This window comes from Diadema setosum, chromosome 9 (assembly GCF_964275005.1).
Source record: "Diadema setosum chromosome 9, eeDiaSeto1, whole genome shotgun sequence".
Taxonomy (NCBI): Eukaryota; Metazoa; Echinodermata; class Echinoidea; order Diadematoida; family Diadematidae; genus Diadema; species Diadema setosum.
Genome location: NC_092693.1, coordinates 13,904,621 through 13,928,586, shown reverse-complemented (window position 1 = coordinate 13,928,586; position 23,966 = coordinate 13,904,621). Strand labels below are relative to the sequence as shown.

General features: G+C 41.9%; 1 protein-coding gene across 1 annotated transcript; it reads right to left on the bottom strand.

The window, feature by feature from the left end:
• Nucleotides 1–1,660: 1,660 nt before the first annotated feature.
• LOC140233146 (uncharacterized) lies at nt 1,661–23,709 on the bottom strand. The gene is made up of 8 exons (XM_072313261.1): nt 23,662–23,709; nt 21,282–21,524; nt 13,042–13,157; nt 7,983–8,139; nt 6,200–6,536; nt 5,236–5,931; nt 2,320–2,395; nt 1,661–1,769 (listed from the first exon to the last, which is right to left on the bottom strand). The coding sequence occupies exons 1-8, from the start codon at nt 23,707–23,709 to the stop codon at nt 1,661–1,663; spliced, it is 1,782 nt and encodes a 593-aa protein (XP_072169362.1).
• Nucleotides 23,710–23,966: the final 257 nt, after the last annotated feature.

Here is a 23,966-nt window from a genome sequence, read left to right as displayed (position 1 = left end):
AACCGTTCACTTTTTTTTTTAATCCCCTTCGATTTAGGCTGATACTATGCGTCATCTTGAGAATAAAATTATGTCTTTTGTCATTTCGTGCCAAAACATGTCATGACACGCAAATGTCTTCACACTCAGTTGTGAGGATTATGGGCCACTTTGCAAGAAAAAATGTATTCTTATGATAATTTAAGACTGTGAATGTTGGACAGAAATGTGTCACTGTTACAGTGTAGTCGTGAGAAGCCTCTTGAGCCTAAGATATATGTATTCAAACTGGAGTGACAGTTGTTGGCTACCGTCCTCTTAACTTTGGCTACAAATCCGTAAAGTAGTGTGAGATTTGCCGACCAGATGTGTTGGAAATCTCGCTAATGCCTCTTACATTCGCCACAAAGGATTGCGGAGATCATATGGATAATTGCGCAGTTTGTCGACGAAGGATATAATAGCTCGTTTTCCTGAGCTTGCAGCTACTTCTCTGCGAATCGTCAATTTGTGTTTCCCCTAGAAAAAAAATCGCGAACCGTCACGAGGATTTGCCGCAGATTTGACGAGAGAAAGTCCGGCTCGTGTTAATTGCAATGGCTGTTGTATAATTCAGCGGGGCTTCTCGCTTCCTGATCTTGCGACGGTGTTGCAATCGATGGGCGAGGAGCACGGGGGGCCCCCGCTTGTAACACCGGCTTCGCCTCCACCTGCTCACCCTTTCGCTTCCAAAAGGAGTACCTCCCGCAACCAGGCCATGAATATCAACACTTAAGTTTTCCCGCGCGTTGGAATCTTTCGGGAAGTTCTCCAATTAATATAGCGAGAAACTGGATCAGAACGGATCCTGTTCCGACAAGGAAAGGAGAATGAAATACTCTGTTTTGGTACAAGAACACAAAAGAAGGGGAAAAAGGGAAAGGTGATTAGAGATAAGAAAGGAGGTTAAAGAGAGAGTGAGAGATTGAGGGGAGAGTGAGCAAAGGAAAAAGCGCCACTGCTCATGTTTAAAGTCACTATCGGTGCACTGGGATGAACAGGGGTCTCCTGCTACTACACGCTTTCTCCCTGGACGGAGCCATCGATCTCTTGTAGTATCATTAAAACACTGTTACCATGGTTACTGACCTCCGGTCACCTTACTTGACCCCTTTCCCTCGGATTACACGCAAGCGTGACCAACAACTACCACAACAACACCTATAAAATACCTACAATACAGGATACTGCTTGCAAATCACTGCTCCCGGTTGGCTATTCCCCGGGCGTTTCAGGCAGAGATCGCTTACAAATGAAAGTCTCTTCTTTTTCCTTGCTCTGACACAGATTCTCCTTCGCGACACCATCCCAACACTTGACTCCTGCTCCGCGCTGTCATATTTAATTAACGAGTACACATTTCCGTCAGTCGGTCCGTCCGTCCGTCTTCCCATCTCTGCCTTTTACAGCTCCTCAGGAACACACACAAACACACACGCGCGTGTCTGTAGAATAGCACAATTGAAGCGCTTTTAGGACAGCGACGGGAACCAAAAAAAAAAAAAGAAAAAAAAAGATATTTCATGTAGCGGGACAAGTGCTCCAAGTTCGATTACAAATCCACGCGAGTGCTGTTTTGTCTGTTTATAAGCGCGGTATCAACGTGTTTCACAAAGTCTGATTGATTGTTCATAGGGTTTCCTCAGCACGTGAGTCGTTCCACTGATAGACCGATCGGCCGCCGGACCGGCTCCCGGTGAGAATCGGGCGAGCCTGCCGCCTCGGAGGGCCTCTCACTTCCAAGAACTGGCCTGGAAGATGGAGAAGAAAACAAGGAACAAGTTGGTCAACTTGCAAGAAATTCAGTCTCAATACAAAGTTTCATAGGCTGTGTCTGACTGTCACCTAAATCAAATAAAACATGAACGTTTCATTTAAATTGTTGAAAGTAAAAAGAAAACAACAATGAAATTATAAAGTTTATGCGAGTTCCACTGTCACTTCAAAACACTCAGTATCCTATAAAGTATCAAAAGCTGAACTCTGATTGAAAATTAAAAAATAATGCGACAAGGCACCAATCAAAATGCATGATACACTCGATACAATGATATCACAGAATATTCATCACTTTGTTGGAAAAAAATATAACAATGCTTCAGCTCCATAAATGCTAAGTCACCACAAGAAGCCATTCATTTTCATTCACCTAAACAATGCAAGAAGAATGACAGAAACTGTGTATAATTTCCTGTTGCATTATGCAAACCTGTATCTGTCCTTGCCCTGCTGTTGGTATGTCTTGTGCACTTGTAAGTAAAATGAAAATGGAATCGCTATTAGTTGTTCTCAGACACTCACCGTTTTTGTACTGGCTTGAACGCTGTCCTGAAGGGTGGGTCATCGGATGCATGTGATGGTGAATGTTTGCTTTCATCTGCACGAAAACAAAAAATAGATAAAAGAGAGAAAGCGTGAAGTTATTATGCTGGGGAAATAAAGACAAGGATTATGGACATAAGTGGAGAAGTGCGTGTTGCCACAACACCAACAAACAAACAGTTTCGGGGGGGGGGGGGGTGGAGAAACAAAGTAACAAAGCAACAAAATGGCGGCGCGCAAAGAGTGTTTTTTTTTTCTCTTTCTCTCTGTACCAGGGTTAGATTAAGTGAAGCAAAATTCTCTATAGAGTACTGCCCTACATTTGGACATCATGTTACATTGTTTAGACGCAGTTGGTTTAAGAGACTCGAGAATTTCAAGAAAACTACGCCAGTCCTAAATGATAATTGCGAAAAGAAACGACAGGCAATATCTAATGAATAGGGCTTGGGGGTGACTCAAGCAGGATTCTACAAACGCGACGAATGGCAACTAATATCTCTCGCTTAAGGATGTGACCTCATTTTTTTTTCTTTTTCTGTAAAAGCAATGATTTAAGGCCACTGGTACTGAAGAATAATATTGTTGGCAGTGGCGCTGGGAAGTAAGACACACTGTGCTTTTCGATTCTTCGTTGCCGTGGCTTGCTAAGATTTCTCTCTCCTTTTCTCCTTCTCTCCTCGATCTCTCTTTCTCTCTGCAAGAGTATCTATCTATTTATCTTTATCTATATCTCTCTCCCTCTCTCTCTCCGTCTATGTGTGTGTGTTTGTGTGTACGTGTGTGACCAGTGTTAGCTTTGGGGAGCCCAGTAGCTATTTTGGCATGCAGCTAAGTAAAATACAGAACACGAGTCCGCCTGATGATCTCCAAACGAGACGATTTGAGTTCCGATTGTGCGATTCGATCTCTCTTAATCGCTGCTCGCTGCTCTGGCGCAGTTGGGCAACTCTAGTTTCGTTGCCCGTACGCGTCGTATATAATAACGGAGAACAGGGCGTACTTGACATGGCTAATTACTGGGAATAAAACCCAGCCGTTTTCCAACGGGCGTAGATAGGAGAGAAGTATTAAGTTAGAAGTATGAGCGTCAGCCTGCGCCTTGAACGCTATCGACCGACAAGGGCCTAGTCTTGAAGCGAGTCGTTTGGATGTCTCGTTCGAAGAGGGTCTGCAAGCAAGCTGATTTAATTCCAACGCTCACGCTACAGAGAAGTTAGCTAACTGCGGACATTGATACTGGAAATGGAATTAAAATGAGAGCAAACCTTCGTCGGGTCTTTTTTTTTATTTGCCAGGTAAGGAGTGAAAAGTGTTGGAGGCGATTCATGTATAAACCGGCGGTATCTGTTACACGGACTAGGGCAATACGCAGACAAACTGCTAGCATTATAGCCGGAATATTGAATCTTCGACATCAAAATGCGCAAGGGGTAAAAACACTCGTGATCACTCGATCCACTGTGTTCGACAATAATATGATCAGTTACTGCCGAGATAAATGCTAATTTGAATAAATTAATATGTGATTCGCTCGGCGAGGATAAACATTTATTCTGCTAATTCCTCCGCGCTCCCCGCACCGCGGGCGCACTGGCCGTTTGATGCGTAACTCGAGACATTTTTCGCGGAGCATGAATATCGTTAGCCATCGAGGACAACTTGGCGATGAGGCGAGGAAGACCGTGGTCGCTGGTTTGACAAGGCGCTTGACAAGATAGCTGACACCGCGTTTTACAAACGGGTTTACTCACTTGGAAAACAAGGCGAATAAAGGCAACCTCACACGTCTATTTGGTCAATAAAAGTGAGGGGGGAAAAAGAAAGCGTGGAATGAAAAATTGTTGCGCCTTTGGGGATTTGGAAAACTAAGATGTCACTTGCTCCCCTCAATCGCTGCATACTGAATACATCTTCTCACACAGCACCCGCTAAATTTCACGGCAAATTTGTCCAATAAAAGCCCCTCTCTGCAGCACTCATGACTGACATTTCAATTAGTCTATCTCAAGCGGTAACATTACTTGTCCACTGCCGCTCACCTATGAACGCGAGAAACCCATGGTGAGAGCTGTATGAGTCGCCTTTGTCTTATTCACTCTATACACACAATTTTTTTTTTTTACATTGTTGGAGATTCAGCTCAACATCAAGTCGTACCCGTCCCTTCCCAAACGTATGGTCAGTCTTTAAATTCCGAGGCTAGAATCTATTCTACGACGTCATTTGAGAACTAGAAGGGCGTTCATATAAAGACTATAAACTTCGGTCTCTTTATGGAGGGAAATATTAAGCCTCTTGAGCCTATACACCTTTACCTATCCACTCTTCTCTGTTCTCAAGGGTGCTGTTCAAGTTAAAGAATGAAAGTGATAGATACTGTTCCCATCCCTTTGACTATAAAAACCATGATGATACGCTATTTTCATAGAACAGAAATATATTGATCTGTGATATCAAGAGTGATGTCCGACTCTCCCCAAGTTAAAGACTCTTTTGCTCCAAAACGAAGATATGATCCAGCCGAGAACAGAAAAAAAAAACCTCGGTGCAAGCAAGCCGAAATAAGAACACTATCCATATAAAGATGCGGTGTGGGATACTCAAAACGGAATTTCAGCATTTCTTACATGATGAGATCGTTGTTTTCAGATGTGAATGGTGGTGGACTTTGGTCAGGAATACAAATGAAACGACATTAAAGTTGGAACATCTTTGCACGAAATGTAACGGGAAATATGATTGCGATATGAAATGTTTGTTAAAAAACACAACAAAAAAGTAAAAACTTCGACGTGATCATCTTGATATAACAATTCACTGACTAACATTCACACCCCATTCACACTCGAAAATAAAGACAGAGTAGGGAAACATGTGTAGGTGGGTACTCACTCTCTTTGTGGTGTTGGATGGATGCTAGAATGCCCGCCGATATCCCATTCTGGTGCACGGCAAACTCCTTGCTCATGGTGTAGCGGGCGTGGTGGGGTGTGGTAGCCAGGAGGGGAGCTTGGGCGCTGCTAACAACACATGTGGGTGCGCCTTGTCCTTGGGGATGAGGGTGATGGTGGGAGACACTGGCGGCTAGCGTCAGCTGAGGATGATGAAGGGGAAACCCAGGAGGAAGGGGAATGCCGTGCAATTGTCCGTTGACCCAGTGTCTCAGGGTGTTCATTGGGGAATCGTAGGGGCTAGCGAAGGCTAGCGGATGGCGTCCGTTCAGGCCGCCGTGAATGAGAGTCCTGGTCCGCTCGGGAGTCGACGACGTGGCGGTGTTGGCCAGGGACCAGATCTTGGGCTTGTTCTGCGGCACAGAGTTCGAGGATTTCTCATGGTCGCTGGGCTCGTCCTGGATGGGGCTGGCGCGGTCGTGACTGGGCGAGGCCGAGCCACAGACCCGGACGGGACTGGAGGGCCGGCTGAGCTGTAAACTGTCCGAACTATTGTCGCCAATGGTCGACTCGCGAGATGCACTGAGACGCAGAGGGTCCATGCCGTTCAGACCGCTCAGACCGTGTCGATGACCAGCACTTAGCAGCTCTCCACTTCTCCTCCTAAACTCATCGCTATGGTCTGAATCCTTGGTTCCTGTGGATACAAGATTTGGATACAAGATTAATATGTAGGCCTACTCATAATTTCGTTGATGGATCGTCTTAAATGGTATTCTAAAGTTGTTTGGAAATTGAGCTGTATGACTAAGTCCTTTTTGATTACATACTCATTAATTACATAAAACTCATTTGTATTTCATTACATCATTTTACAACAAACTTAATGTCCAAAATTCAGACGACCGAAAAGCTTATCATTTTTCACATAATTATTATGGAGAAGTCGTTTGATGCTAACTCACCGGAATCCATCCGTTCGGCCATCGAATCGACGTCGCGTATGACCACGCCTAATCGGCCTGGCTCGTGCAACCTCATCCTCACTTCGTCGTCGCGATGGTCGCGGTGATCGTCGTCCATGTCTTTTCCCAACAACCGCGAGTCACCGTCCAGTTTGGTGTCCAAATCGTCGCCGTCCACGTCGACGTCGATGTCCCGCGCGTCGTCGTCGTCGTCACCAACCGAGTCGCAGTCGTCCTTGTCTTCGGAGGTGCCATCCCCGCATCGGTTTCTCGGCGACCAGGTCATCTTGTTCTCTTTCTTCAATCTTCGCCTGGCGTTTGCAAACCACGTCGAGACCTTTATGGAGAAAAAGCGAGGTCACTGCATTTGTTGACTCCCAAAGACCCATATACTGTTGATTACATCTGGTTTTTCTATCCTATTCACTCCCCTCCACTCCAACATTACGGCGATGATTTCTTCTTCTTTTTTTGCGCCAGAAATCTAATCACTTAACAATCTTAGCAGTTGTCATTTTGGAATGTTTTGTTAACATAGAATCCTATTTCCTTTGCTCATTTTTTCCACTAATAAGTAATATTCATTTCTGGTCAGTTTTTTTTTTCCTGTTTGCGTCAGTTATCATTTTGATACTTTTCTGTATCAGTTTTGTGTTCTCAAGTTACAATGTGTGCTGTTGTGTCGACAATGCTCACCAACTCGTATTCCGTTGTGTTAGAATGGCGGGACAATATCTTTTTGCGGACATGCAATTTAATACAACATCATTACTCGATACAATATCTTGGTAACCTTCAGTAAAGTAATTCAAACATTATTCTATTCCAATATTCATCATCCACAAGAGTATACCATAATTTCTAACTGCAAGCACGATCCCGGTCACAGATGTATTTTGACATGAAGAAATTGATACTCGCTGTATATTATGTCACGCCCGTTTATGCCTCAAAATTGGAAAAAAAAATACAACAAATACAGAATCTGACACACGTGTTTCTCTCTCCTCGACATCCAGTTGAACCCTTCCCTTTTTGTCCTCTAATTTTACCTTAATTTATTCAGGCCTTAACAAATTGACGTGCTGTGATGACAAGGCTACATTAATTGAATGATGCCACTGACACAACCGGGCGACGTTTTGCGCTCGGCTCAAATTAGAAATATAAAACAAAATACTACCCGTTTGTTTTCGGCCTTGGGTAACACTTGGCACAACCACGCCGTCTCTCGACAGAAAATGTCACGGATTTAATTATTTTCGGTTCCGCGCTCGATCATGAGCGAGATTAGCGTAACAAGTTCGCACTCTGGTCAATCAACGTAAATGTAAGCACTGATCGCATCCAATTATCAAATACACCATTATTTGCACGCCTTTTAAAGCGTCAGAATAGCAGTATTGTTTGACTTTCTGCCCCCCCCCCATTTCTATCCATTCCACAAATATTAACTCCATTATCATTCATAATCATGTACATTACAGAAGTATGTAATCATATGTCTACAGGACTTTTGTTAGTTATCTTCATCTATTCCCCTCTCAAATGCCAGTTTAGAAGCTTCTTTTTTTTTTCAAGGCATAGCTGTCTAAGCATCTTTGATTTACCAAAAGGGCTAAATGAATGTATGAATAAATAATTGTAATCATCATCATCATCATCATCATCATCATCATCATCATCACCTTCGTCATCATCCTAGTCATCATCATCCTCATAATGATAATAGCACAAGATGATAGTATAATAACGACTGAAAACAACGGTCGGCGCTGCTCACCTGTGTTAGGGTCATCTTCGTTATGATAGCCAGCATTATTTTCTCCCCTTTGGTCGGGTAGGGGTTCTTCCGGTGTTCGTACAACCACGCCTTCAACGTCGACGTCGTTTCCCTCGTGGCGTTCTTTCTCCTGGCGCCGTTCAGGTCCATGCCATATCTTCATCCGACAAGAGAACATTTAGGAGAGAGAGAGAGAGAGAAACGGGGGGAAAATGGAATGAAAAAAATGAAGCTCTTGTTGCACATGAGAAAGAGAGATATCTGACACAAAGTTCTACTGATGATTCACAGTTACACATTTTCAAGATGGTGTCGTTGGCCGATCTCCTCCCCTTCCGTTATTATCTCTTCCACATTCCTGCAGGGGTGTCAGCGGGAGGGGATCTGAGCGTGACTGTGTGTTGCGGGAGTCGGAGATATCGACAAGCATTCGCGGTAGAACATCGTCGCGTCTCAAGACAGAGAATGCTGTATACATGGGGCCGACTGTTTGTTCGTCGATATCACTATAATACTGCGCTCTACGTAGTGGTATACAGAATCATGGCGTCACGAGCGGAGAGCAGAAACATGGCGTAACAAACGGAGATGATGCCACAGTAAGATCTCAAAGTAGATATTATTTTGTGTTAAGAATGCATGCCGCGACAGTGCATGATGGTACAATATATTTTCGCAAGCCAAATAGAGCAGAAAATTTTCATGCACGCCCCAAACCTAAATAAGTGAAATCGCTAATTCTCATGCTGCCTTGACCTGATCATGGCTATCTTCCGCGTAACCCGAATGTAATTTATACAGGACAAACTGTTCTAATAATGATGACAGCAACAACAACAACAACAACAACAACAATAGTAATAATAATAATAATAATAATAATAATAATAATAATAATAATAATAATAATAATGATAATAATAACAATACTACTACTACTACTACTACTACTACTACTACTACTACTAATAATAATAATAATAATAAAAATAATATTTAACAGTGCTTTTTCGCGCATAACACATAGTGCATATGTCCCCTGCGCGCAAGAAAAGAAAAGATCATACAAGAATATACAATTCCAGTTACAATGATGGTACCGAGCTTCATGTTTGTTTACACTGAAAAAAGGGGTGTTTTCAAAGCAGAATTGAATTTTCACTGTCAGGCTCATATTATGTTCGTCCTAAATCATCTGAGATTCTAATCTCCCTCTCTTTCTTTCTATAGTGCGATTATATATATTTTCATACGTGAATATATACACAAAGAGATAAGATAGCGAGATGGACATTTGGCTATCTGTGTAAATTGTACGCCAGTCTGCAAATTCCCCGTAAAAATCGACATCCCATCTTTCTTACTAGTCCTTCCATTGTTTAGGAATACAAAACTTGCGAAATTACTCGTGTGAACACATTCAAATCTCGAGAGATGTATCAGGCGTCAGATTTTTCGGCCCCTCAAGTTAGCGAGTCTCTGCATCCTTCCTCTACCCTCTCTGGGTTCTCTCTCTCTCCCTCCATACCTCTCACCCTCTATCTCTCCTTCACTCTCTCTTCCCATATATTTATCTATCTTTCCATCTAGGTATATCTATATATTTATCTGTATGTCTATCTATCCCTCCATCTTCATGTATTTTTGTCATTATATTCATCTGTCTTTCACTCTCTCTTTCCATATATCTATCTTTCCATCTAGCTATATCTATCTGTTATTTTATATTATATCATATTCATCTGTCTATCTATCTGTCCCTCCATCCATTAATATCTAAGTCTTGCCATCTCTATATGTACATACATATTATATGTATCTTATTATCTCTATTTCTCTTCGTCTCTATCTCTTTTTTCCCAGTGCCTCAGCCTTTCTGCGCGATTCGTATGTAAATTGCTTACTCTGGTTACGGCATAACTCAATTTTGCGCAACGGCCATCTCAGGTCGTATCAATTAGACACAATATTTTCCTCGTACGTTCGATAAAGATAGCTATTTCATGAATGGAAGGAAATAGCTTGGTTTCGTCCAAGAAAGAGTGACTTTTTCCCCGCGAATGAAAAATGAGGACATTCTGATCAATGCCAGTCTGACGTTCGAATTTCGAGAGCCGGCTTTTGGGTTGCTACCCTGTTACAGAGTTTTGAGCGCCATTTATGAAGAGAAAGCGTCGTCGGAGTGATCTGATTCAGATGAGGACTGTGATAGCCTGTTTCGCACACCAGGCACTGATAATAATCCAAGCCAATATTGCACGAGAAATCGTTTATGGATTTTTGAGGAGGGGAGGAGTTCATTGGAAAGTGCGACCCCTGTTGAGAGCCTCTGAGAACGGAAATGAGGGAAAAAAACATTTTTCCGCGCGAGTCACAAAATGTCGAGCACATGCATGTCCAAAAAGGAGAGATGTAGTCCCCGCTCCTTTTTAGAAAAAAAAAAAGAATACACGGACAAACTCGAATCTCATGCAGTGCAGACAAGCCCTCGTCATTATATTTTTCTCTCCAACGATGAATTTCATTTTGCGTATAATTGAGTTATGAGAGTACGAGATACTCAAGCATTTTATTCCCATGTATATATATATTTCTATTTTGTGTTCGTATACCAACAAGTCAAGAGGATATATCAAGATGATGCGAGGGGGCTTGCAAGAAGTGCATGTTTCATGACGCAAAGATGAAAGTACTTTTCCTCTGGCCCTCTTCCTCTTCGTGTTAGCTGTCGAAGAATGGAATGTTTCTGCGTGAGGAAACGTTCGCTAACTTGGTTGTACTTTCCGACTTCTCTGTACCTACTGCACTTTTCCCGCCGCGCACCGCAGCGCACCGCTTCCAAAAAGCGCAATTGGAAGTTACGGAGATATATACATATTTTTTTCCCTCTCTCTTTCCCGTGAGCTTATCAAACACGAGAATGGAATCAAATTAATTTCTCTTCTTGGTACACCAGTCGTGGTGTATGATTGCAGAGAACAGGCCGCTAATTCGAGTGTAACACAAAGCTACTCAGTGGTTACTAGGCTGGTATTGGAGCCGGGGACGCAGGGAACGCAATGAAACAACATCGGTGGGATCAAAGCAATGCTCAAAAGCCTGCATACACACAGGAAGAGTAAACCACCTTAGCCCTGCCATTCATGTCATTATGTACCCATTCAACGAGATCTTTTGTTGCAATTCCGAAAAAAAAGAAAGAAAGGAAAAAAAAAAAGAACCGGATTGTGAAAGACAAAGATAGATGCAGAGAGATATAGAGGGGAAGGAAAACATTTAAAAAATGAACGCGGCATTGACTTTGCATGCTTTCTTGTAATGTTACGTGGATGTTCCCAATTACGTCCAGATGACGGGATAAATGGAAACACTAAAAAGGGCGCGCCGCCATTTTTACGTGGAGTGCGTTCAAGTGCGCCGAACAAACACAGAGATCATTCTGGCGTTTATTTTCGGAAGGACTAAAAAACTATTTCGGTGATGGTTTTGTTTATTCGCTTCATCTTTTTTTTTTTTTCTTATTCCTCTTTCACCGGAAAAACAAAATGGTAGCGTTTTTTTTTTTTTTCAGTATTTGATGCCTGTTGAAGTATTCAATGCATCATCATGAGTAATTGTGTATACCCGAATGCTTCCATAGGCCCAGGTGCACAACGTTTGTCGGGAGTGCAAACCTCAAAGGCAGTTCATCATCTAGCCCCACTGTGTCTCAATGGTGACTGCCGAATTTTTTTTTTGGGTCGTCGTTTGTTTGTTTTTTTGTGTGTGTGACAGTTCATTTCAACTTTAGTTTTGTTTTTGTTGTTTCCCTGTTTTTGTTCACCGTCATCCTCCATGATTCTAATCCCGTCGCAATAAAGTATCGCCGTGACATTTGGGAGACAATCGCTTGCTTCCACATCGTGGTTTCAAATCCTGGCGCGGAATCATAGTTGTCAACATACAGTTTGGAATTTGATTGCATCGCCATTTTTTTTTCTCCTCCTCTTCTTTCCCCCTCCATCTCCTCCACCGGTCAGAGGGGAGCCATTCTATCAAACTCGAACAACGAGTTCCAAGCAAGCTGTTTTAATCACGTCGACGGCAAATTAATTATAGTAGCAATAACATGAAGAACAGAAATGAAATTGTCGGGGTGACGTTTCGGAGAATAGAAATTATAGCCGACCTCAGCTTGCATAGATTTTTTTTTTTTTTTTTTTTAATGGAGATGCACGTATTTTCCGATGACCCCTATCAAACTCAACCTGTCATTGTAACTGGCGAGTCAGGGATGGGCCATGGACGCCGGGTATCTCGCTGATTCACCGCTCTCTTAGTCGATGATGCAGCCATGTTTATATTCTCATTAAATGCGCATTAATCTTACAACCACAGCGAGAGGGAATGGAGGGGGGGGGGGTGGGTGGGGGTGGGGGGGAGGCCAATGCCTACACATTGGGCAATCCCTACATGCCAATCGTAGAACGACGCAATAACAATTGTCCGCCCAGATAGAGATTAACAAAGTAAGAGGAGGAAAAAAAAAAGCGCGCGCTCTCGGTCACACAACAAATTCAATTACACGTACACTGATCTCTATGTTGACCCTTACTCGGATTAGGCGCAGAGAATTAAATCATTAACTACGAATCAGAATTACACGAGGAACTGATGAAAACTGATTTCCAATCGCTCTGTCTGCCTTTCACATGCTAATTGCTTTAAAATTGTTTCCACAAAAAAAGGGGAAAAAATGTCAATGCAGAGCGAACTCTAGGGCGCACTGTAGTTGACCGCTGCACGAGCGTGTAATTGTTATTGACAGGTCGAAGCTATAACAATCAACCCGCTCGTATGGGGCTATTATAATGGTACGCTTCGATCAGCTGCGGGAGAAGAGCGTGTTGTGAAAAGTGCGAATATGCCATGTTTAACATTGAAAAAAAAAATGAGAGAAGAATTACTAAAAAGAAAAAAAAAGTCAAATCTCTAACACGTTGTCATATTGAGCATGTGCAAATAAGAAGAATATAGATGAAAAGAATAATGAGGAATAATGATTATGAAGTTGACTCACCGATCGCCGTAGTACTGGTATGTGGCTGGGTCGTACGGGTAGCATGCTGCTTGCTGGGCCGCCAGGGCAGCGGCGTAACCTTCAGGCGTTCCCTTCAGATCTGCATACGCAGAATTCTGTCGAAGGGAGGAGGTGGAGCGAAAACACAGTTAAAGAAATTGCACTTATTCTGTTAATATTACACTTAAAACATATATCAAACTAATGAAAAAAGTTGACTCAGTCACTGTGACCATGGCCGATTGTGACGTCATCAACGCACAGGGGTTAAACTTCACCACATATCTGGCGAGCTGTGTGATCAACTCACAAACAATTTGGACATTCTCGACTCGACTCGTGTCGTTTGAATTTGGCCACACAAAATGAAATATGAATAAAATCTTAGAGTTGTTAAATCGATCTTACAAATCCTGGATAGATGCGGACATTACCAATTCTCATGTCCACTTTTTTATAGTCACATCAGCGGATTCTCGCAAATAAATATTTCTATATTTTCGAAACCGTGTACATAATTCAGTCATCAGGTTCGTGTGCTTTCCATGAAAAGATAATCATAATTGATCGTTATCCCTCCTAACTTCCGACAAAGAAGAAGAAGGGGAAAAAATAAGAAGATAGGAGCAGGTAGGCCTAATTAATAGCAAGTAGACTTATATTGGGTGAATTTGAATTGAATTGAATTGAAGGGAGTCTAGAGGGAGAGATGTGGGGAGAGAGAGAGAGAAAAGAGAGAGAAGGAGCAAAGATATGACTGATTATATACGTACTTTTTAAATGCACTATACCAAACTTGCGGACATGATCATAAGCAAGATAATTATATGAAATTTCGTTGCATCGAAAACTTGTTAAATATCAACGTGCAAATCAATATCAAAAGTGAAATGGCATCAGGGCAGCCAGGAAAAAAAATGGTTGCAGCTACACTATCTGTTTAGTTATATAGGCCTATATATGGTACAATATAACATTTTAAAAATCTGTTTCATTTTTGAGATTGAGTAGCAATTGCATCGGGTTCTATGAATATTTCTATGTAAGTTTGCACGTGATTATGTGAATCTTTAAAAGATTTCAAACGAAGTGAAACTCGCTTGAAAAGTTTGATTCCAGTTGTATATCATTTTGTCAACTTAACATATTTATTATATAATCATTAGATATATTTAATGTATGTGTGTGTGTGGGGGGGGGGGGGGAAGGGTTACCGTCTACGTACGCCCCCCATCGACACACACTCGCATGTAAATGATACAGTAACTGTTGGTTTTATTATTACCTGTGTGTTTGTTTGTGTTTCTTTTCATAATATTTCAACTACTCTAATGCAGTTGGTGAGTGTTGACTAAGCAAACAAAAGACAACTCGGTTTAGTCTTTGACCTTTCTAAAAGCTGTCATGAGAGGCAAAAAATAGAAGAAAAAAAGCTGACAGAAAAAGCATCACGATGCTGAATGGAAAAGCAGGTCCCTAAAAGGAAAATAACGACCAATTTCTCGTCGCATGGCGTGTCTACAAGATCTCTTCGATGTTACTTGAATAGCTTACAGAATCGTGATATTTCGAGCGCTCTTTTTAACCATCGCATCTTGCATTCAAACCAAACACAATTCTTCGGTCCAACAAATTTCTCGCGACAAAAAAGATATTGATTGGGAGAAAAAGGTGGAAAATTAACTCTTCAGCTTTTTGGAATCACTCCACTTTGGTGCACAACAACCACAAAGAGAATGGGTTATGCCATAGTGTTTGTTGTTGGTCGTTTTTCATGTCTTTCGAATAAATAAGTGACATTTCAGCTATTTTAGGCATTCATTGAAAATGTCAAAGGGGGCAGCATAATAATAAGTAATGTCTCATTATTACTCGGGAGTGTTTCACGTGGGTGGCATAGTACGGCAACTGACAAATAAACAAACGGGCAAGATCTCATCTTATGGATCTACCCGTCTGACATGCATCAACTCTTTGTGTAGTCTGTCGTATGTACATAATATCACAAGAGCATTTAACTTTAATCTGTACTTTAAAGCATGCACGTGATCGCGACTTGTTCTTACCAGATGAGAGACCGGGCATCAAACGTTTTATCTGCAGTTAATCTTATAATGTCTTATGTAGTCTCACAGTCGCATTTTTTGTCGTTTTACTTTGCCTCCCTCCCCCCCCCCCCCCTCTTTAGTGAATGTTCTCCTATATTGCTGTAACAAAAGATGTACATTCATAAATCACTGATCCAGCTTAATCAGGTTAATTCTTTGTGTATCTTCAAATGAAGACGGACATCTTGAGGTCCCCAGGTGACTAATTAGTCATTTTGACACGAAGTGTATAAAAATGATTTTAAAAAATAATAATCATCAACAACAACTTTCTTTTCCCTCATCCGCAACTTAATCTACATCTGTGCGAGAAAAAAAAAAACACTTTCTAGATGAGCGAATCAATTGGCGCTAATTGCAGAGACATCTTTTTTTCCCCGTCTTTTTCATTTTTGAGGCGAACACTGTTGAAGAAGGGATGCCCCGCCAGGGAGCCAGGGAGGTAGGGAGCCGCGAGTGAATGAGAGAAAGAGCCACTGCGAGCCGGTTTTCAAAGAGTAAATAATGCATAGCGATCGCCACTCTATCGGAAATCGCACACATACACACATACACACACACACATACACACAATCCATGTACAGAGAAGCGCCAAGATGTCGAACCCCTACCCACGCAGCGATATATAGGAGCCACCCGTGCATTTTCTACACCACCATCATCAGAAGACAAAGGTTAATTGCGAAGACACTACTGGTGACGAAATCAGGAGTGAGGGGAGAAAAAAAAACATATGAAAAGGGTAAACCCTCTCAGCTAATTATTTCTTTTTCATTTTTCTCTTTCGTCCAAGACAGACTCTCACAATTTCTTGTTTGCAATGAGTAAACACGTTTTCTTATTATTGTGCGCCCATGTGGAGTATTAATTTTCTTGTCAAAATGTCATCTTAGGAGAGGAAGAAGGCGTGATGTTCATACAACTTTAAAAATTTCGTTGCAACAGAAGCGCATCTTGATAGAGGCAGATTCTTCGTCAACACGCAAACAGTGCGTATGAAATGCAAAGCATGCACGTACTTGTCTTAGAAACAACATATACCCCACAGATCTTTTATAGTCGTGTACGTTTTAACCACTTCTTCGACAGATAACATATCCTCAATACTGATGAGTCAGCAGCATTCAGTCTGGTGCAAGTTGACACGTATAGACTACAAGATAAGATAATCACAATTTTTGTAGAAGAGGGCCACAGTTAGGACTAAGAAAAAAAAGAAGACAACGGTAAGAAATGAGGCCAATTTTAAGTTGTCTCCCCCTTTCATGTAGTCGTCTATTAGAGCACATGCCACCGAAGATGATCCCTTGATCATCACACAGTCTCAGTTTCGCAATATCAATCCCCCCCCCAAAAAAAAACCACCAGATTATAACGTATATAATTTATCTTTTATTTCCACAATCTCAACCCCTTACGTTCTCTCTTTATATTTCATATGCTTTAATCAAAACTCCAAATGCAGGGATATTTCCATTCAGGAGGAAAACAAGAAACATACAATTTCTTAGATGAAACAAGATCATCCAAGGACTCACATAACCAGTCACATCCAAATCATATAAATCTGCTTTCAAATTGGTCAAATTCATTTCTTATACTTTTATATTCCCCCCTTACGGCACTTATCACAGTTCACATATATTACTTTTCATTTTATCTTCCACACAGTAGGTAAACATTACAGAGGGTGAGATTCTGTGGGAGTGTGGGGGGGGGGGGAGGGATGGGAAGAGGAAAGTATCAAATCGAGTTTACAGGCATTTGAGAGGTGCCGTGTAATCCAATAGCCATTTCGTGCGAAACTCGAAGCGATTACTGCTCATTAGCTCTTTTTTTACTACAAGAACATCATTGTACCCAGAACGCATCCCCCCGTCACAATCTTGATTATTTCTTTCCTGTAGCTCCTACGGGCCGTTCAATTCCACGGAGACTGTCCCAGCATCAATATTGCAGGGGGATAACTTTAGTTCGTGTGTATTTTTTTATCTTTTTTTTTTCTTTTTTGCTTTTGTGATATAATACCATGTTTTCAGCTATGGGCTAAATATATAGCAAAGCATTGGTTGCTTCAGCCGAGTTCGAGAATATCCACGTTGTGCATAGCTGGTGATTTTTATCTTAGCCCTAAATTACATAGATAGATCACTGATAACCTCTTTTTTTGCAGGCGTTGTTGACAGTAAAGAGAAATCGGTACCCCTTCTCCCGTCTTTCAATGTCTTTTGTGTTCTGGGTTACTTTAAAGTTGCTCAATTGTTGAATTCGGACTCGCCATTAAGTTCAATCTATTCGTTCGTCTACAACTGTTTTACTCTGTTTGGGATATACAATATAGGCCTATGCAAAGTCCTTTCATGAGAGCACGGATGCTCTGATCTTTCATATTCCATTGTTTCCATACAAACGCCCATCTAATATCAGAATTTCTACCTCGGACTACACCCCTACTGTAGTGTTTAATGTTCCCTTACACTCATTCCCTCCGAAAATACCGATACTCACTATTATCATAACTATCAATAATACTACTTAGTACTACATTCTACTACTACTACTACTACTACTACTACTACTACTACTACTACTACTACTACTACTACTACTACTACTACTACTACATTCTACTACTACTACTACGCCCATAACGATTACTACGACTACTGACGACGACGACGACTACTACTACTACTAACACAATTACTACCCCTACTGTTACTATTTCTGCTACTACGCCTATTGTAATGAATTCTACGATTACCACTACTATTACAATTTTTATTCAACTTCTGCTCCATACTAGAACTGTACACCCCAATACACAGAGTATCACTAAAATACTGGGAAAAGAGGAGGTATGCTCATCGAACAGAATACTGATTTGAACTTGAAGTGTTTGATGCATGTGTCAAGAGACGCTTCCAATTTTATATCTTTATCTATTTTTTTTTAATCTGTATAACCATATCTCTAAGAGATACAGTTATATAGATATACTTCTCCCTCTCTCTCTCTCTTTCTTTCTCAGTGACTCCCACTCCTCTTTCCCTCTAACAAGCCCACCATGCAGAAAGGGCGGAATAATTCAACAGGCTCTGCAAATAAGACCAGTTCTTGTAGGGACTCGTATGTACAATCCAACACAATGGGACGGCTATCTCCTCCCATTGAGTTTCGGATCGCCCCTTTCAGGCCCTTTCACTCGTCAACGAATACATCCCTCCCTCCTACCCAGATAAAGAATTACGTTGTATCGACCAGTTTGCATCGTAAAGGTTTTGTTCTGCGTTAAAACGCTGAGCACACAATTATTTCCCTTAATACCTTAAAACGTATATGTATGGATTACAGACCCCCGTATAAGCAAGGAGAAGGAGAGAGAGAGAGAGAGAGAAATGTGGCGGCGGAAAGAGAACAAGCAATATTATGCATCATCATGTATAGAAGCCACATTCAAAGCCATATACACAAACTAAAACGCTTATCAGTTATCGTCTTTTAATATGCCCCACTCCAATTCCTTTTCTTTTTTTTTCTCTCTTTCTGTTTTGACAACATGATTGGTATCATCGCAATTCGTAGTGTCCTAATTTCTGGATGCGTCACCATGAGGGGCTTACGGTATTGTTGAGGAGGTGATGATCCTACGTTTCTGTGAATCCCAACTGTTGGTAGCGATCGAGTAAATCCTGGAAGATTACACGCCTATATTGATTGCTCCATCCATTAATATTCGACATTAATTGCGGATTACAAGACAAAGTTGCTCACAGAGCAGAATTAGGGAGAACTCGGGCTATCGGAACGTGACCCCTCCAACCTCTTTCCACCTCCCTGCTCCAACACAGTCTCGTGTTTTGAATTCGATGTATCCTGGCGCATATCATTCTTTTCTACCAGTGAGTGGTCCCTCATTATACATATCTGACCCTCTTCAGATATAATAAAGTCATATAATACATTATATCATAATAATGTATGAGTATATATATTATATTCATATTCATATGTTTATATATATGATGAAATATCTCAGCGATTACAATTATTACTGTTATTGCCCGGGTCGTCTGAACGAAAACAAAACACGAAGACAGACAGCCCCGTCTAAATAGACTCAACACGTTCAATTATTCAGCCACTCGCACGAAGCACAATCCGGTCATCTTCATATCTGTTAGCAAACAATCAAGGCTTCAACGACAGCGGGGATCACGGGCCCAATTGCCCCTAAACGTCGGCGAGAGAAAACTGTTTGTGACCGTCTTGGCCGAGATGTTAACGATGCGGGAGATCTTTCTAATCACTGCGAATGAGTGGGATTTCTCCATTCTCATCTCATCTCATCTCATCCCATCTCATCCTCCTCCCTCCTCTCCCATCTCTCCCTCTTTCTCTTCCTCTATCCCTCTGTCTCCTCATCTCGTTCCCGTGCTCCTATTTTTTACCCCCTTTCAAGAGGAGGATATTTGATGCCCGCGGCGCATCAAGGAGCCGCTGCCGACTCGTCTTCATTGGTTACCCCCATCTTACGCGACCGAGCCGCATCCACATCATGGCCCCCATTGAGGAGCTGAGAGGAAAGAGAGAACGGTGGGGGAAAGAAGTATACGAGATCTGCCACGGAGAGAGAGGAGAGAGAAGGGGGCAAAGAGCGCTGGTGTATCGCTCACCGGAGCATCCGTGCGACCAGCATCAGAAAACATCGTCGTCACCACATTAACTCATTCCATCTCAAAAGATAACTCAATAATCCTTTTAAGAATAACCCCTATTATCCACCTAGCTCTTTATATCTGTTTTACATACACCCCTCTCTCCCTCTCTCTCCATATCTTTCCTTCTCTCTCTTTCTGTCTCTCCCTTTCTCCTCTGAACGACCAAGTGTGTCGTGTCCAATAGCTCGGAGCATCGACTACGCATAATTTACAGATTTATTCACAAAACCACAATTTTTGTCCAAATTCTTTTTCCTTTTTTTTTCCGGGTGGATGAGGGGGTCGTGGAGATGGGTTTGCCCTTCTGGTGGTGAGTGCAGGTTCATGGTTTATACAGGAAAGCTGATCGTGATTCGGTCTAGGACTGCCTCACCACCCCATTTGCTGTTCTTGTCAGGCATCAGTACTCATTACACCCATTTATTAAAATCTGTCTTGGAAAATTCAGGGCATCTCCATTTTCCCGCCTCGACAATTTTAGCCCCCATCATCCCCCTCCCCCCCCCCAAAAAAAAAAAGGGGGGGGGGGGGGAAGGCGAAGAGCAATTTGGCTGATCTGGTGATCTTAAGTATCGATCATTTTCATCGACAAAGAGCGAAAATAACTCATGCATGGCTTCCTTCAGGGGGAAGAAGATTAATCAAAAGGTCTCAACTAAAGATTTGACTGCGTCGTTCAAACGTTGACGCTGTCGCTGATCGTCCTATTATCGTAGTTGTTGCGTGGAGTTATTTTATAGGACCTCGTTAGGACACCGACTGGTTTCGATTGTGGTATCAAACCTAAGTCTTATGTACAGCTGTTCTACTTTTTAATACTTTTTGTTTTTCTTTTCTTCAATTTGTCTCGTCGAACGCAATTGGTATCATTCAGCACAATAATGCCTAGACGCGAATGTATTATTGACCTTAATAGTGCCTAAAAATGACACATTTTTACATCACCAGTTATGATTGTGATGTTGCTATGCATGTGTGTGTACGTGTATATGTGTGTAATTGAATGGTGTGTGTGTGTGTCGTGTGCGAATGTGTGTGTGTGTGTGTATGTACATGGGGGGGGGGCTTTCTATGCAAGAAAAAAAAACGGAAAGAAAAAAAAAAAGAGGGCGACTCTTCCAGGATAAAACTTATAGAAGAACTATGGTTGAAAGAGGAATTTTGCTAAGCATTTAATAGTGCGAATCAGATCGGCTTATTGTATGTTCTGAGGTTAACCACATCTCTTTCACAATACTGGTTCAATAGAACCTACAGAATGCATTGCTGTTCCACTGGACAGACCACTATCCTTTCCCGCTCCGCAACCCTCCTTTACCATTTGACTCGTAACATGAATATTTCACTACTATGAGAATGACTATAATCACAGTGAGGAAGAAAATGGGTAGAACTTGTTGCATTGGCTTACCAAGGGCGAGTAGAATGCAGAAGGGTCGGCGGTGAAGTGCACGTAGCCTTGCTCAGCGGCCGCTGCCGCGTACGGCGACGAATAGAGCGCGGCTGGTAGACCGGAGACGCGAGCGGAGTGTAGCAGCGCCGCACGGCTGTCCAGCGGCGGGCAACACACCGCCTGTCCCGTGTGCGGATCGCTGACCACCGGGCGGCCGGATTCGCAGCACGTCGTGGCTGGGGCTGCGGCAGACATGAGTAACTGTTGGCGTATGCGTGTGTAGTGGTGTGGTGGCGAGTACGTGTGGAATCACAGTGCATTGTCGTGTGCAGTTGCGTATGGAGTCGATTGGAAGAAGGAGAGAAAATGGTAGAGCATTAATTCAAATTCAAGAATCTGACTCAAGTCACGTAGTCACACTGCTAAGCGACTCATCAAATTAACGATTCGGTTCAGTACAACAGTCATCTCTAATCTAAACGTGAAAAACAAAACATCACACCTCCAGAGCCGTAATTCTACTGGTTAATGGAGTACAGTCATAAGCCCCCAATCATATCTCACCAAGATGAATATCATTTTTAGTTTGGTTGGTGCCGAGATGATAAATTCGGATGGTGGTAAAACATAAAAAAACGGTGATCACAATTCACCATCGCAGATCAGTTAATTGCTTACCTTACATCATAACAATAATCCTAGAGACAGATGCCATCTCGGATCATTCAAGCCCTCTTAAATACCAGCATTTTATTTTTCCATTATCAAAATTAGTCACTTGGTATCAATCAGTGTTCAAGATGGAAAACTGTGCGACTGAATGCTAAAAAATGAACCCATACAAGTTAAAGATTTTTCTCGATGGTGTCTTAATGGGGAGCGAATCTATGATGGGATTTGTGAACTCCCCATGAGATCATTAGCATGATACGAGCGTACACCCATCATGCCCGGGCTTAAAAAGGTTTAAACATATTTTCTCACTCGAATTCATCTCATGATATGAGGCAGAATAACAAGAGAATCTTATAGGAAAATTTCAGAACGCAATACCATAATGACAGACTTATTACACCCTCAAAACGACAACAAATAATGAAAGAAATAAAGAAACACAGAAAGAAAGCATAAGCTGTGGATATTCCATTAAAACTTATTATTTCAGGATCTGATACGGTTGAACGACAATTTGTCGTTTTATCAAATGTACAAGCTGGCCCCACATCACCGAGAGTAAATCCAGAAGAAAAAGGCATCAAGTTTGCTTGGCTGACGAAAGGTAATATTGGTGAAAATATGCTCTCATCATTTTTTGCTGATTGGTCGGTGCATGCTTGCAAGGGGGATGCTTTCCCTATCCCCAAGTTTGAAAAATTTTCATTCTTGTTTTCGTCTTTGGCACCCTTGTCAAAATAATTGAAACTTAGTTCGTAAGAGCATCGAAGAAAACACTAAAGACAACACTCATCTATCAATCAACACCTGCATGGATTCACTGGAAAAAAAAATGCTGACACGGTAGAATATAATTTTACTTAGCAGAATTTCTTGCCGTTTGACACTCTAAGTATCCAGACTAGAAATGGTTGATTGTGGTCATCGACAATTTACGTAACCTTGCCCTACGTGCAACTCCCACACCTGCGTTTACTTTATGCGGGTTGTATGTGGATTTAAACTTTAATTTGTCTATCTTGAAGGGGAAAAATAGTTACTAGGTAAGAAATAATCCTGAGTAACAAATACATGCTTGGATTGCCATGTTTGGGGGTTTGTAAAGTTTGACTTAGTCAGGTAAGTGTTGCGGAATGAAACTTCAATGTATCTAATGAAAGAGGCAATGCCCTATACGGCAGTGCGTTTTGAAGCAGCCAGTTATCCGACCACACGCTGGCGGTGAGTGGAGCCGCACCGCGAGGGGGCAACAATTAACACTGCTCCGCTCGGTGACTGCAGTGGGGAGCGTGTGCTTGCACAGGGGCATTGTATACAATTTATTTACTGTTTTAGTTTTGCCCGAAGAGTCGGACTCATTTGAACGAACTACTTGCCTGTAGATTAACGTTCAACCTAAATAGAATTTGCAAATTTCATTCAATTTCTCATGGAATAAGTTGCAAAACATTTCATTGCAATTATGTTGTCTTAAAGAATTTTCCCAAGAGCACCAAAGTCTTCCAAGCACTGGGTGTTTGATTTTTCTTATACATTTTGCCCATGTCAAAGAATGCCTCTGGCGTACTTATGAACTCTCAGTTATGAAAATTGAAATCAGTCAGCTTTGACAAATCTTTAGCTGATTGTAATGAGTGCATGGAAGCTTCATAAAAGAGTAGAATTGAACAGAGAATTGGACTGACTTGCAAAACACTTTGAGATCGAATCTCGAACTACTCACCTGAGAGGACGCTGGGTATGGAAATCCAAATTGTGGGTAGCTGGACATCTTCCAACTGGACAGTCTCGGAGGAGTTTGATCAGTGTTCCCAGAAAGAAAATGATTGTTGCTGCCACAGATCGACGAATCTGGCAGCAACGTCGCAGAGATTAACAATCTAGTTGTCGACGTACGAAGGTGATGACCAACATCAAAGATGCATCGGCACTGTTTAGCCCTCTTCTATCTCTCTCCAGAGTGACGGGGGTATAAGATTCCAACTTAGAGATTTCCAAAACAGAGTCAGGTCTGCTTACTGAGGCGGG